This window comes from Artemia franciscana, chromosome 11 (assembly GCF_032884065.1).
Source record: "Artemia franciscana chromosome 11, ASM3288406v1, whole genome shotgun sequence".
In the NCBI taxonomy this organism is placed as follows: domain Eukaryota; kingdom Metazoa; phylum Arthropoda; class Branchiopoda; order Anostraca; family Artemiidae; genus Artemia; species Artemia franciscana.
In genome coordinates this window covers 12,076,346-12,092,384 of record NC_088873.1, presented here as the reverse complement: position 1 = coordinate 12,092,384, position 16,039 = coordinate 12,076,346, and the positions used below count along the sequence as shown (strand labels likewise).

Genomic DNA, 16,039 nt, shown 5'->3' with positions numbered 1-16,039 from the left:
TGTGATTCCTCGGAACGCTTTCTTTTCTTACTTTCTCTATCAGCAGCAAGTTTTTTGGCATAAACTCTTTGAGCAGCTTCCTCGGCTGTTGCCATTGTAGGTTCTTCAGTCATTTTACAATTAAACATTTTTCCGTGAACAAATGTCTTAAATACCGTTAATGACGTCACCGTCAAAGCAAAAATGACGACAACTAATTTCATGACGTCAGTCAACACAGAAACATGACGTCACCTGATCCACAGACAGACACACAGACAGACAACTTATTTTTATATATATAGATCTCTATTCACAGGTGGGACACAGGGACACAACTACAATGGCGCGTAACTAATATGGCGCGTAACGACTTACGCGCGCGGGGGGGCTTGGGGGGGCGCGAAGCGCCCCACCAACTAGGTGTTGGGGTGGCGCGAAGCGCCACCCCAACAGCTAGTATATATATATATAAATAAGTTGTCTCTGTGTGTGTGTCGAGTGACGTCATGTTTGTGTGTCGACTGACGTCATGTTTGTCGACTGACGTCATTATAAGGATTGAGCTGTATGCGTCATGAAGTTGTTTGTCGACTGACGTCATGTTTGTCAACTGATGAAATTACATACCGGGACACCGGGACACAAATGACGACCGGGACAGAGGGAATATAAATGACAACCGGAAACCTCAAAGAGAAATTACAGACTGGGCCACCTGGACACAAATCACGACCGGGACACAGGGAATATAAATGACGACCGGGACACAGGGACACAACTACAACGGGGACGCCGGGAGCACAGGCGGGATATATAAATGACGACCGGGACACAGGGATTTTTCGAATAGAAATTACAGACCGGGACACAAATGACGACCAGGACACCGGGACACAGGGAATATAAATGACGAGCGGGGCACTCAAAGAGAAATTACAAACTGGGACACCAGGACACAAATGACGACAGGGACACAGGGAATATAAATGACGACCGGGACACAGGGACACATCATTAGAATAATGAGGTATAGATCTGAATACGGATTGTTTTTCCCATGGACAATTATATGTTGCATGTTCAAGAGTCAGTAAACCGGACAATCTATTTATATGCAAGATATATATATATATATATATATATATATATATATATATATATATATATATATATATATATATATATATATATATATATATATATATATCACAGGTGGGATACAGGGACACAACTACAATGGCGCGTAACTACTTACGCGCGCGGGGGGGCTTGGGGGGGCACGAAGCGCCCCACCAACTAGGTGTTGGGGTGGCGCGAAGCGCCACCCCAACAGCTAGTAATGAAATAAAATTGAATTGAATTTTAAGAAAGATCAATTGATAATAGTTTAAACGTACATGTTAAGTGTGTTCTAGAGCTCGAAGGTTATCGTTAATAACTAAATGTATTTCCATACATATTAATGATACATTTATTAAATAATAATTATAATAAAAATTTTAATTAATTTAAATTAATAAGATTCAAAACTAATTAATATATTAAAAAAGAATCAATACATAAAATAATACGTTAAATTCACTTATATCATTTTCGTTGAAAGACAATGGATACCACAAATTAAATTTTCTTCTGCCTTTGTCAAACAGTTCGTGGTAACGAACTGTAGTAAGGAGCGACCCGGCTCAATAGTAAACGAAACTCTAAAAAAACGGAATTTTGATGCTAAAAGATACATCAAAAGAATCAGATTTTCATGCTGATTTTAAATCGAAATTTTTCTAATAAGCCAATAAGTCCAGTACTTTTGTATTGCTATAAATACAGAACGAACTCTGGTATTGATCTGTTTCATATGTTATACGTATTTTAGGGGTTAAATCTGCTGCTGAAGGTAATAAAAGATGATTAATAATTCAGTTCTGAATCCCATAATTCGTCTTTGTTAACATGAAATAATAAAAGGTGTGCAAGTGATGATGGTAAAAAAAAGGAGGCATATTTAAACTAATCTACTTGGCAGCACTGAACATAAGTATGGCCAATGAAAAAGCGGTAGTAACACGGTTGCCAGGTTATCAAAAGCAATCCTTATTAAGAAATGCAGAGATAAAAAAAAATTAAGGCTGAAAATCATGAACAAATAACGAATTTTTATTCAGTCGAAGTTCAAGAATGATTTTTATTCAACATTTTCAACTTGAAGGGTAATTAAAATAAGGTCATTAAATTATCTTGTCCTTACTGGTTATTGATAGCTGAAATAGAATTCCCTACAAGTTTTTTTCGCACTAAATGGGAAATAAAACAGCAATCTATTACGACAAAGGCATGTGTCACCCTATTTGAATCTGAATCGTTCAAAGATTTTCAATCTGTTTTATTGGAGGCAGAAAATAGGCCGTGTTCACCCCCCCCCCCCTAACAATCCAAACTATAAAAAGCATAGCAGTAGTATCAGTTTGAAACTTTTTCTTCTTGCTTCAACTTGAATGCATGAAATGATCTACTATAAGATTTGATTGATTGTAATGATTACCAGATTATATAATTATCCATTATAATGATTATGTAACTAATAAATGATTGATTATAATGTTTACCCAAGATTAAAAAGAAATAGAATTATGTATGATTGGAAGAACAAAAATGTTAAAACAACCTTTTAGAAAGTACTGTTATGTGCATTATAAATCATAGACATTTTTTTCCTGCATCCAGGAAAATCAAAATTTATTGAGAGCAAAAGTTAAAGCACGGCATAATTACGAAAATAAAAACTCGTGAGTCATCCCTTGTAGCAACGATGATTTTCACACTGAAGGATACAGCACTCCAAAGCTCCTTAAATTCACGGTGACTCCCCTCCCCACCTCCTAATTTTCTTTTTTAGTACATAAACGCTATTTTTTTATCGGTGAAAAATAAATTTTAATTTTTCGTCTTTTAGCATATTTGGAGATAAACGTGTAAAAATAATAATTGTGTTTCTATTTTTGTTTGCCAGAAATACCAAGTGGCAATACTGACTACTGATTTTTTTTCCCCCAGTTTTTTCCTTTCCCTCGCCCCACAAAGTTGTTTTCTTTACAAACCTTAATTTTTGCTCTACTATCGATTTTGAAAAATTCTAGACACATTCCTTGGTTTTCGCACGAGAAGATACAAGAAAAAAAAGCAAGTTGGCGTAACGCCAGTTCTTAGCATAAGTTTACTCATTTCCCACCCCAAATCTCAGGCTCATGTGACTTCTAATATCAACTTTTTTTCATCGATATAATGACATTGAGAAATTTGGCTATTCAATATTTTTGTGACTTTCTATTTTTTTGTGATTTTCAATATTTTTTGTGACTTTCAATTGATTGCAATTAATATTTTTTTGGTGACTTTCAATTGATTTCAATTAATATTTTTTTGTGACTTTCAATTGATTTCAATAAAAAAAACTTGTGACTTTCAATTATGCTTTCAATTGATTTCAATTAAATTTGTTTTTGTGTTTTCAATTATGCTTTCAATTGATTTTAATCAATATTTTTTTGTGACTTTCAATTATGCTTTCAATTGATTTCAATTAATTTTGAAAGTCAATTAATTAATTGAATAATTAAATGACTTTCAATTATGCTTTCAATTGATTTCAATTAATATTTTTTTGTGACTTTAGTAAAATTCTAGTTAATTGACTTCTTGCTATCTCAGAAAGGGTTTAGGTTAGGAGAATGAAACTTTTAGGGATAAATCTACAGGCTAAAGTATGTCCCGGGAAGGTATTTTGAAGCAACTACCTCCACTCCTTCTCCCTCTTGAGGGCCCTGACCTTTGATGACCTTTAAAAATATGTGTGTTATAAAAATAAAACCTTGCAAAATAGATATTCTGCTTAATTGAAGTACAACAAAATTATTTTCAGCTTCATAACTTTGCTCAATTCCATTTTATAAGGTTTTAAAGATATCCAAATACATTTCCTAAATAAAAAAAAAAACATTGATACGGATCAAAATTCTACTCAAATAACAGGAATTGCATTTTTAGAACTAAAGGCAGAGAAGAGCAACTAATAACTGAAAATTAAGGTAAAATGTTGTTTTGTCAAAATTTCAATAGGTGTAGACCCATCCCTGAAAGTTTCATTTTCCTAACCTAAACCCTTTCTGAGATAGCAAGAAGTCAATTAACTAGAATTTTACCGTGACTTTTAATTATGCTTTCAAATGATTTCAATTAATTTTTTTTGTGACTTTCAATTATGCTTTCACTTATAGACAAGTTCTTTATAAACATTGGTTCCATTTTTATAATACTTCCAACTTGACAATGATAGACAAGTTCCATTTTCGCAAAGATTTATTTGCTCATAAAATGAAGATATCCAGTCATCATATCTTCCACGCCTTTACGGTTGAAGACTTAGTGGGGTCCTATGGTGGCGCAATGGGTATGACCTCACCTTGGTAATGTGAAACATAGAGTTAGAACTCAGCTGTAGCAATACACTGCAGGTACACCACTAGGACCTTAGTAGTCAAGGAGCATCGTTAATCCGGTACAGTATAGAGGGACAATGACATCGTATCAAAGCCCCATTAAGGAAACTTTTAGCAACAAGATTTTTTAGATGTAAATTTATTCCTCGTTATAACTCGATGCAAAATTTAAACACAGGATTTTCTATAGTAATAAAGAAAAATTATATTTAAAACTCATCATGACCCGCCCTGTACAAACGGCAATCCGGATTAAGCCTAGTTCAATACATATAATGGAGTTAGGCCTGTGACCTCAGTACTAAAACATTAATTTGACCACACTGCCTTTCTATTCACAAATAAAACCAAATGAAATTACAGAAAAACAGGTCTATTGTTTCAAATAACATTGCGGAAAATAACAAAGCGGAAAAAGACAGTGAAATTGTCATATTAAACATTATTAAGATGTATTTTTATCGTCTCTGTTTGTGTTTCGATTTTCCCCTTCTTTATAGGTTTTTTTTTTAATTTAGTTTTTTTTTTGTCATTTTTCCCCCCCTTGATAAGCAGTTTGGGACGGGAAGCAAAAATATAAAATAATTTGAAATTATTTGAAATTCTAAAATATATTCTATAATATATCTCTATGATATATTAAAAATAATTCTATAATATATTGAAATTCTAAAAATATATTGAAATTCTATATAGACAGACCTTTAGTTTCCTTTCCACAATAAATATTACGCTTTAGCTTTTAACTTGGTAACTATACTACGGATGTCATCAGGAAATTTTCCAGGTTGAGCAAATTTCCACCTACGGCGGAAGGGGGTGGAATTTTCCCAGGAATTCTTGGCAATAGAGGAATTCCCAGGCAATAGAGCAATAGACCGAGATGTTCTACAGGAGGATGCAGTCCACCTTATCTCGCTGAAAATGCAATTTAAGGTTAAGGTAATAGAATTAAAATATTTTCAATGTGCTAACAGGCAGTAGGTCCAATAAATCTAACAGTCCAATAAATGAGAGCGACTTGGTATTAAACAGATCAAAGAACAAAAAAGGGAGTCTAGATCTCAAAGTGAAGAATTTTATTCTCCTTCTTTTTGTCATGGGAAAGGTGAATTTTCCCTTGGCAGTGTCCACGCTTTTTTATATAATTTATTAATTTTGTTTAGTTTCTTTATATTAATTCAACTTCTTTTTAACACAAGCTGCTTTTCTTCCTTTAAACTCCAAAAATATGAATTGCAAAAAGAAGGATTACATTTTAAAAGCAAATAAATAGGTGATTCATTCCTAGAACTAAGCTTAATCAAACAATCGTCTGAATTTCCCAACCTTCAAATTTTTCAAAACAATTAGAATAAATAATTGGGATGGAACAGAAGAATAGAATATTTAGAATAGAGCGAAAGCTATTTTAGGTCTTTTAATTTCCCTCTAAGTAGATTTCTAAAAATGCTTGAGCTACTTTATATCTATTAAAGATTTTTTTTTTTTCAGAAGGGCAGACACCTCATGGAACGAAGTGTCAACAGACATAGCCCACAGATATCCTCTTTTCAAGCACTCATTAGAATTTATACCCTCTTAGAAATTTTTTATTATTACATATAAACACCAAAAATATCAGCCCTAGTATCAATCATTAATCAGTCAATAACACTACACTTGACTAAACCCGTACTGGCAATACCAATATTTTTTTTTTTTTAAGACTGTTACAAAATTATACCCTTTTGTAAAAAGTTTTAATTATTATATTCAAAAAGCTACCGTCAGCATTAGTATTACTTATTAATTAGTTAATGATAACACAAGTAATGATAAAATTGAAGGATATATTACTACCTGTTTAAGATGTTTAATATGCTCTGAGTCCAATAAGCAAATATCATTCTCTAAAATTTCTACTCTGCTCCTTAATTCTTTTACTTGTGATTTCAAGGCTCCATTCTCTTTCTGATATTTGCTGAGTTCCTGAAGAATGTTACCTTTGGAGTCTTGACTCTTCACCAACTGTTTTTTCAGCATCACGCTGAATGTGGCGAGGCTTTTCATTTCTTCAGATTTACTGCTGTAGCCGGCCATCATATCTTCTACGTCTTCTTCTGTGCCCTGGAGAGCAGTCTTTAAACTATAAATACACCCATCAAATTAAATTACCAATGGTTAGGCTTTTTATTGTTATTATGATGTCACAAGCGCAACAATAAATATAATAGTAATATGATAATAAGAATAAAAAATAATTTTAAAATAACATAATAATAAATAAAATAATAATAAAATAATAATAAAAAAATATAAATAAATAAAAAATAGATAAAAAAAATAATATGTAAAAAAAATAATAAAATAAATAAATAAAATAATGATAATAAAAATAATAATAATAACAATAATGATAATAAAAATTGAGAGAGGCATCGGAGGTAACACATGAACCTTCAAAATCATATTAATACACCCATCAAATTAAATTACGAATGGTCAGGGGAGGCTTTTTATTGTTATTACGATGTCACAAGTGCAACAATAAATATAATAATAATATGATAATAAGAATAAAAATAATATAATAATAATAATAACAATAATGATAATAAACAATGAGAGAGGTATCGGAGGTAACACATGAACCTTCAAAATCATATGTTTTCAATACATTGATCGTTAGGCGAATCTCAGATGTTAACCAACGGGTGAGCAGAGGCCAATTAAAAGTAAATATATGTACCTAGGTCATTGAAACAGGATATTCACAATATCTCAGGAATGACTAGGAGGATAGAGTTGAATCTTGCCGGTAGTTCTGGGAGAACGACGCAGGAGGGGTGGCAACGGAATTTCAAATCTTTTGTTAGGAAGAGAGACAATAAATGTTTTGTCTCTACTGCACCAAAATTTTTTTGTAACATAAGCCCCTATTGAACTTAGAATCTATTCATGATCAAGTAGCAAGGCAAAAAAAAAGACTCTGCATGTTGCCAGGTTATCAAAACGCCGTGTCTGGATTGTCTCAGGAACGGCTACGGGGTCTAGTTGAAACTTTCGGAACGGCTGGCGGGTAAGTGGACCTCCCAAATATTAGGGCGAGAAAGTGCCAAAGCTTGCCAATCTGCACCTTGGATCTCAGATTTTAACTTGGGGGAGGAGCACAGGGTAAAAAAGTTTTGGCTTTGATCCATCTTAAGAGTTTCAGGAGATAATCCTCCCTGGGACTTATAATCGAATATAATTAAATAGAAGTATTTACACGCATGATAAAACATAAAAAATATATAAATCAATAGTAATGAATGGATAATTAAAATAAGTAATAATAGAACAGAAACAGAAATGAATAGAACATAGATTATAAACCTAAAAAAATATAAAAGTTCCACATCGATAGCTGAAGATAATTGAATCTGTGTTTTTATAAAAAGCAACTTCTTTGGATTTAAACACGTTTTCAAAGACTAGAACGTGATTGTCAAAGTCCTGAACGTCCTTGCCAAATGTAAAATTTGGCCTACATCCATCTTTGCTGGTCGTAATGTTTTTCAGAAATCTGAAAACCTTACGATATCAATATTAGGTTAGATATTCATTCATTCATATATATTTAAACAAAAACACATAATTACATGTACATAATCTGCCAGGAAACCACAAAAGTGCTTGACTAGGGCAGAAACTTAACTAAAGAATAATTAAACAATCAACTAACAGAAACAACGAATCTACTGGATTTATCAAAAAAAGAAAAAAAAAGAAAAAAAGGGGGTGACGAAGAGAAAGAAAAGAAAAAAAAAAGAAAAAGAAAAGAAAAAGACTGAAAAGAGGAGTACCGCACGATATTCAAATCTAAACAGTATTTCTGAAACGACCCTTCACTGCTCGCTTGAAGGTAATAAGGTTATTTGAGTTCCAGATTTCCAAGGGGATTGAATTCGAGATAGCTGGTGCAGAAAATCTAATTAAAAAAGAAGCTCTTTTTGTTGACGGTGTCTCGTGGACAATGTCACATGAATTTCGCGTTTCATAAGTATGCAAATCTTGATTTAAAGTGAATAAATTTTCAAATGACGATGGAAGGAGGTTGTTCAAATATTTAAACAAAAAGTTACAATCTGAAAAATCTCTAGTCTTTGACACATCAAATATTTTAGTAAGTTTGAAATGGAGGTTAATGTTATCTGAATGCTGAAGTGATATAATTTCAATGGCCTTATTTTGGATGATTTGGATTCTCTTATAACATGAGGTTGCTTGCCCATATAGAGCATCCATAAGACAAATGGGGATGAAAAATAGAATGATAAATCATTTTCAGGATTTTTTTTTAGGGAAACGGAATTTAAGACGGCGGATAACTCCAAGGGACCTTGAAAGTTTGTTATCAATCAATTTAGCATGTTCATTCCCCGAAATATTCTCATCAATAATAAATCCAAGATATCTACAGGTTTTTACTCTATTTATAATATTATTTTTTACAATTAAACTGAGGTCTGTTTGGACTGATCCGATTCTAGAAAATAAAATATAATTTGTTTTACCATAATATAATTTCATTATCAAATTATAAAATTTGATATTATAGTCTGATGATGATAAACTAACAGAAAGTTTCTCCTGCTTGACACCTTTTCTTCCAAAATATGATTTTGACAAGAACATCTATTGGCGACAAAGTGTTCTGAAAGGTTAGGGGACTTTCATGTTGATATGTGAAGTTCGTGTTGGGTGGAAGGGTCCCAAAAGTTTCTCCGGTTCTCACAGAATAGTATATGCTAAGTTTTGTCTATATCTTATGCCCATTGTACGACAGGCTCTGGTGATAGTTAGATCTGAACATGTAGTATATTACAAACTCAAATGTCTTATTATGACACCTGTTAATGTCGAAATTGTTAAAAAGTGTCAAAGCCTACGAGTCATTTTTCTGTTTACTAACAAACAATTTCCTTTCTTTTTTTACTGCAGGGTCTAGGGCTAGCGAGCTCCATTTCAAATAGAATTCCTACTTAACAGAAAGAAAACTGCTCTACATTATTTACGGCGTAAATTTTTCAACAAATATACCGTATTTACCAAAATTTGGCAGTGTAAGGAACAGAATACAGGCATGTGAAGAGGATAATCCTTCACTCCCTTTTTCTAAATGTATTTTAAACTTTGCGCTCTTTTTCTCGAGTCCAAACCGAAAGTATTTGAATCCTCTATTGGGGGTCTTTTGAGAGCTACCCAAAATGACAGTGTTTTTTTTCTGTCTCACGTAATTGGGATAACGACTGAATCCACTTGGACACTACAACTATTATATGTTGTACAACTTTTCCAGTCTTTGATATCTATTGCTGTCTGAGAATAAGCGAGCCTACGACAAAGCTGTGCAGCTTTGTCGGTTTCAACATTGAAACCATTTAACCATTCTGTTAGGGTTAAATCCAAAAATAATAGCTTCCAATTCCTTTTACTAATTCCTTCTGACACCAAACAATCAGAAGCTGAATATACTGATGCTTATTTGAGTCTTGAACAGCTACATCCTCTCCATTATTTAGTTCTCCAGTCTCTGATATCTATTGCTGTCTGAGAATAGGCGAGCCTACGACGAAGCTGTACTTCACTGAAAACATTTAACCATTCTGTTAGGGTTAAATCCAAAAATAATAGCTTCCAATTCCTTTTACTAATTCCTTATGACACCAATCGATGAGAAGCTGAATATACTGATGTTTATTTGAGTCTTGAACAGCTACATCCTCTCCATTCTTTAGTTCTCCAGTCTTTGATATCTATTGCTGTCTGAGAATAGGCGAGCCTACGACGAAGCTGTACTTCACTGAAACCATTTAACCATTCTGTTAGGGTTAAATCCAAAAATAATAGCTTCCAATTCCTTTTACTAATTCCTTATGACACCAATCGATGAGAAGCTGAATATACTGATGCTTATTTGAGTCTTGAACAGCCACATCCTCTCCATTCTTTAGTTCTCCAGTCTTTGATATCTATTGCTGTCTGAGAATAGGCGAGCCTACGACGAAGCTGTACTTCATTGAAACCATTTAACCATTCTGTTAGGATTAAATCCAAAAATAATAGCTTCCAATTCCTTTTACTGATTCCTTCTGGTACCAATCAATCAGAAGCTGAATATACTGATGCTTATTTGAATCTTGAACAGCAACATCCTCTCCATTCTTTAGTTCTCCAGTCCTTGATATCTATTGCTGTCTGAGAATAGGCGAGCCTATGACGAAGCTGTACTTCATTGAAACCATTTAACCATTCTGTTAGGATTAAATCCAAAAATAATAGCTTCCAATTCCTTTTACTGATTCCTTCTTCAATCAGAAGCTGAATATACTGATGCTTATTTGAATCTTGAACTTCTTTTGTTCCTAATTTATACACCTAGTTTGTTGACATTCTGAAGTTTAAGCCCAAGTCTAAATCATCTATTGAACTTAACAGAATGAATCTCATTGGTAGACACATGGTCGGATCAAAACATTGAACGCCTACAAGTATTATTGCTAATTTCAAATCTGCTTGTAAATAGAACAAAAAAAGTGCGAAATTTTAAATTATAGCAAAGAGCAATCGCAATGAGTCTGCCTGCAAAATGAAAATATTTTGATTATTTTTATTTTCATGGGTATTTTGTATTTCTAGCAAAGATCACTCCTTATTTGGGAATTCAAATAATCCTTCTTCAGGTTTTATTATTTCACTAGCAACTAAATTTAACCACTCTTTAGTAAGAACTCCTGTGTCTTCGCCTATTTCTCCATCAATCAATAAATTTTCTCAAATTACAATGCCTAATACTCATAACATTTTCAGATAAACAGGAAGTCCTGGAACAGGTATAGTAGAGGAAAGAAACGGAGGAAAATTGTCAAACTTCGAAGAAATTGCAACAGAATCTTTTTACAACAAATTTTTTAGAAGAATCAGCAGAATCGCAAAAAAATCCACCGAAATCTCCCTTGCATAAGCGTCCCAAATTTGCCCTCATTTGGGCAAATTTACCTAAATGAGGGAGGGAAATCGATTTTTGTGTTTACGAATATTCTGGAGATTAAATAGTCATTTCCTATCAAATCAAGCATGCTGATTCCAAATCTAAATTCAGGTTTCCATTTTTCCGTACCCTTATGACCATTTCCTACCGAAAAGGACGGACGGGAGGGGGGGGGGGGGGTAAAAATCAAAATTACGAGGTTGTAGTATTTGTCTGCTCTTTCCTATGAAATGAATGGTGGCAAATTCAAAAATAAAGTTAAAAGCTTGATTTTAGATCGTCAAGTATCTCCTTTTACCTAAACAGTTGTCAAAATTGACCATTTCCTATCAGCCTAGGAATGAAGCCTTAGAGTATGAGCCTCAAACAGTTTAAAATCAAACCAGTATTCTAGAATCCCCCCCCCCGCCTCCAGTTAGCGGTATCCATTCTTTAATGTCATTCTTTAGCTGATCTAATCACTGGAGCCATCTACCATAGTAAGCCTACTTGCTATACGACGGGGTTCAAGGCTATATAAAAGGTTTGTGCCATTTTATTTACTTCCTAAAAAGACAAAAGAATAAACTGGGATCCGCGAGCATTGATTAGAAATATTTTGTAAGATATTGTTTGGGATTATGCTTCTGATTTTGGAAAAGAGCGGGTAATCATTTCTGATTTTCAATGATTTTCTGATCTCCTATGTTTATTCTACACTTATGCATGGTAACGAGCGGGCTAGACGAGCTGGAAAAATTCTAGTCAATACCTTTGACCAGCCACTTTACTGAAAGACCAAGTGTGTCGTCGATGCAGAGCCTGCCAAAAGTGCCTTAAGAAACACTACAGTTGTTGTAGGTGGATTGACACCCGCGTCTGTTTCCTAGGTGCCACTGGCTTCCTTATGGCTGACTCAGGACTTTTGGAAATCATAAGTCAAGTATACGCGCCTAACACTTGGCAAAATATGGTACAAGGCAATGCTGTCTATCATGCTGTGCGAGGCCATGGTCTGTTGGAGAACTGAACCCTTTATGCGAACCTTTTATCATCAAAACTGAACAGCAGAGTTTTTGATGGCAATGATATGCTACCAGAACCCCTTGAAAAGACAAAACAGACGCACGAGTCACTCCTTGAGGGAGATACCGTTGACGAAGCACAGGTATCGGAATTAGCAGTGCTTATCTATGATATACTTCATATTGTAAAAGAACCATTATCCAAGTCCAGAACTGCCCGTCCTTGGTTTCAATATCTGGACCCACTTGCAATCCTGAGAAAGAACCTGAGAGCAGGACGAAGCGTCATTTTGAGCTTTATCTACAGCCTTTGTTAGAAATGCTTCCTTACTTTGCTGCTTCCGGCCACACTCTTTACAGGAAGTCTACTTGGCTGTTCATGCAGTCGATTTTTCATTTGAGGAAAGACAACCCAAAGCAGTACAGAATGTTGCAAGAATACCTGTTCGTCTGAACAACTGACAACTACTGAGCGGCACTTCCTCCTGATTTGGTGATTGAGAAGTATGAAAACAACTAGTGGTCTGAAGAGAGGTGGAGGTATGACTGAATTGCAGCAGACAATTTAAACATCTGCTATGGCTACTTTGGTTCTCGTTAACGAGCGCATGACTGGCCTTGCAGAGTTGACTACTGAAGATCATGCAGAAGCGATTCACGCGAACGACCCGAACTCTAAGCTTTCCTTTTTACAGCTGATTGGTCTGAAGTTTTGACCTCAATTGAAGAATTGGTTTTCAAGTAAATAGTAAAAACTATTTTTGTCTCATATTTTGCAATATGCTACTGATACAAAATGATTCTTTAGTCACAGGAATATGTCAATTAATGATCTGCGTACTTTACCCACCACTTCTCCTATTCCACGAAGGTGAAAATTGATACCCTGATACGGACAACTGGATTTCTGGCGTCATTTCCGGATTCGTCATGCTTAACAGGAAACAATTATTTAAACTCCAAAAGATTTATAAACACGAAAGCTGATTTTCCCCTCCCCTCATTTTCACTCTTTAAGGGCAAATTTGGGATACATGTGCAAGAGGGATTTTGGTGGGTTTTTTTTATGTAATTCAGCTGATTTTTTTGACATTTTGGCGTAGAAAAAAAAAACTCTGTTGCAATCTCCCCGAAGTCAAACCGTATTTTTACTCCACTAGTTAGATTAAAATAATTTGACGTGTAAACATTAGCAGAGATGTTTCTTCTACGTAGCTCCATACTGGAGGAGCAATTTGGCATTTTAACTGATGAGGTAATGCTGGGAATATGTCCACCAATTTGTCTTCAAACCGGCAATTAAAATCAAAATATTTTAATAAAGTTTTTTTTTCAAGCGATTTCTATTTGACATCCGGAAACTTTTTCATTTCCATAAGGTTCTACAGAATACAATCTGAAAGAAACTCTCGTTTTTAACTGAATTTTGGTTTCACATCCAAGTGCGGACACGTAGCAGAGCATGTCTATAGGTTTTGTTCCTGCGCCCTAGCCGAGTGGTTAGTGCTCCAGAATTGAAGTGTTGAGGTCAGGGGTTTGAGTCCTAGTGTCGCTGGTTATTTGGTTTAGGACGGGGGTTAATGGCGTGACTCTCTAAGCCTTGCCAGAGTTGACCCGCCTCTAAATGGATGCCTTGAGACGTTTAGGGTAAAACAAGGGAAGCATCTGATGGTTTGCCCCCAACACGCATTGCACTACCGGTCGAAGATATCGAATCACGAGATCGGTACTGGCACACCATTGGTTAGCACGCAGAAAAAGAAGATCTGACATTAAGCTCAGATGTAGAAGCTGTGGCTACTTAAAAGGAATGAACAATATAGCCATAAAACAATGTATTGTAGTAACTGATCACTAACAGCATTGAACTATGTCTTAATTTATTTAGTTGCAAGAACATTAAACTTTATCACTTTTTTCAAGTGATTTTGTATTTATTTCTAAGCAAAAATATTTGATTTTACCTCTTTTTATGTAGCAATACACTGACTAAATAAAACAAAATTAATATCCTTAGTATTGCTGAACGTAGTGACATCAAATACTCTTTCTAATAATTGACGATATTAAACAAAAAAAGAAAAAGAAAGAAACAAAATGATACACAAAAACACACTTTCTCGTTCAATTTGCCCTTTTGGGCGTTTCAACAGAGAAGGTCCTTCCATTCACTGTTTTTGCTGGCTGTGTTGTACAGACTGCTTGTGTTTAGCTAATTATGTTGTACATGGTTTATGTACAGCATAATTAGTACAACGAAATCATGCGTAATAAGGTGAATAAACTACCCGCTGAGGCACTGACAGTTAAAGCAAAGGAAATTGAAGATACAAAGACGTTTAGATATCTTGGGAGTCTAGTGGGCACAGATGAAAGCCCTGAGTATAAAATTGCCACACATATCGAGTGCGCAGAAAGCGCCCTTGACAAGTTACGATATTAACCAAAAAAAGAAAAACAAAGAAACAAAATGATACACAAAACACATTTTCTGGTTCAATTTGCCTTTTTGGGCGTTTTTTTTGTGATTTTTGCTGTACAGTTTTTGTCTAAGCAGAGAAGGTCCTTCCATTGACTTTTTTGCTGGTTGTGTTGTACAGACTGCTTGTGTTTAGCTAATTATATAAGCTATGCCTTAGCTAAGACATATTTGATGTCTTCATTTGGCCTTAATTGTTCAGGCCTAAGAGCAAGGCCGTATCACTTTCTCTTTGAAGCTGAAATTGAGGCTCTTCAATATTAAAGTCATGTAATTGCTAATATATGGTTTTGAAAACTGGGTGCTCACGAATCAGCGAGAGAAAAGAATCCAAATTTTTGAAAATAATTGTCTTTGACTGATTCTCGGTATAAACTGGACGGAAAAAATTAACAACTCGTTCATTAGAGGGTAGACTAAACAGCCACTCGTTGTTGATAAAGTTATAAGCAGTTACTGGCGATATTGCAAACCCACAGTTAGAATGGGCAGCAATCGCCTGCCTCATGATGTTTGGTGTTGGACTCCTCCAAGAGTTCGACGGCGCGGAGGACAGAAGGCCACACTTGGACAAAGCCTAGAAAAAGATGCAGCGTTCTCAAGAACATCCCTTGGTGATCTTTGGCCGAAAACGCTGGAGCGGTCATCGTGGAGGTGTATCGTTGCCGCCTTATGCACCGACCGGCGTGGGAAGTCCTAAGTCTAAGTAAGTAAGTACACGGTTTGTCAGGACGTGGGTTTTGTCGTTTTTCGATTTCTTATTTTTTTTCAATTGCGTTTGTGTCTTCGTACACAAAAGTCTTTTTCTGTTTTTATATTAATAAAAAAGTCTTCCAAGACAAAATTTTTTTAAAAAAAAGTTAACAACTATATTAAAAACCTAAAAAAGCTCTTCAAGACATAGCTATTTTTTAAATGGCTTAAATAAAAAATAACCACAAAGACAATTTCTCGGAACCTAATTTGCCCGTCTTTAAATGAATTATTAGTACACTACAGCTGTTTAACCTGAGAATGCGATTTTAACGTCCAGTTACCAAACTGAAGTGCGGTTGAAGTATCTGAG

The 16,039-nt window shown here is 34.7% G+C and overlaps 1 protein-coding gene across 1 annotated transcript in view; it reads right to left on the bottom strand.

The window, feature by feature from the left end:
- Positions 1-16,039, bottom strand: part of LOC136032817 (E3 ubiquitin-protein ligase TRAIP-like) — a 40,748-nt gene that overhangs the window by 12,836 nt on the left and 11,873 nt on the right. The window contains exon 4 of the mRNA XM_065713223.1: positions 6,318-6,603. Coding sequence (XP_065569295.1) covers positions 6,318-6,603 — 286 coding nt within the window. The remainder of the gene's footprint in view (positions 1-6,317; positions 6,604-16,039) is intronic.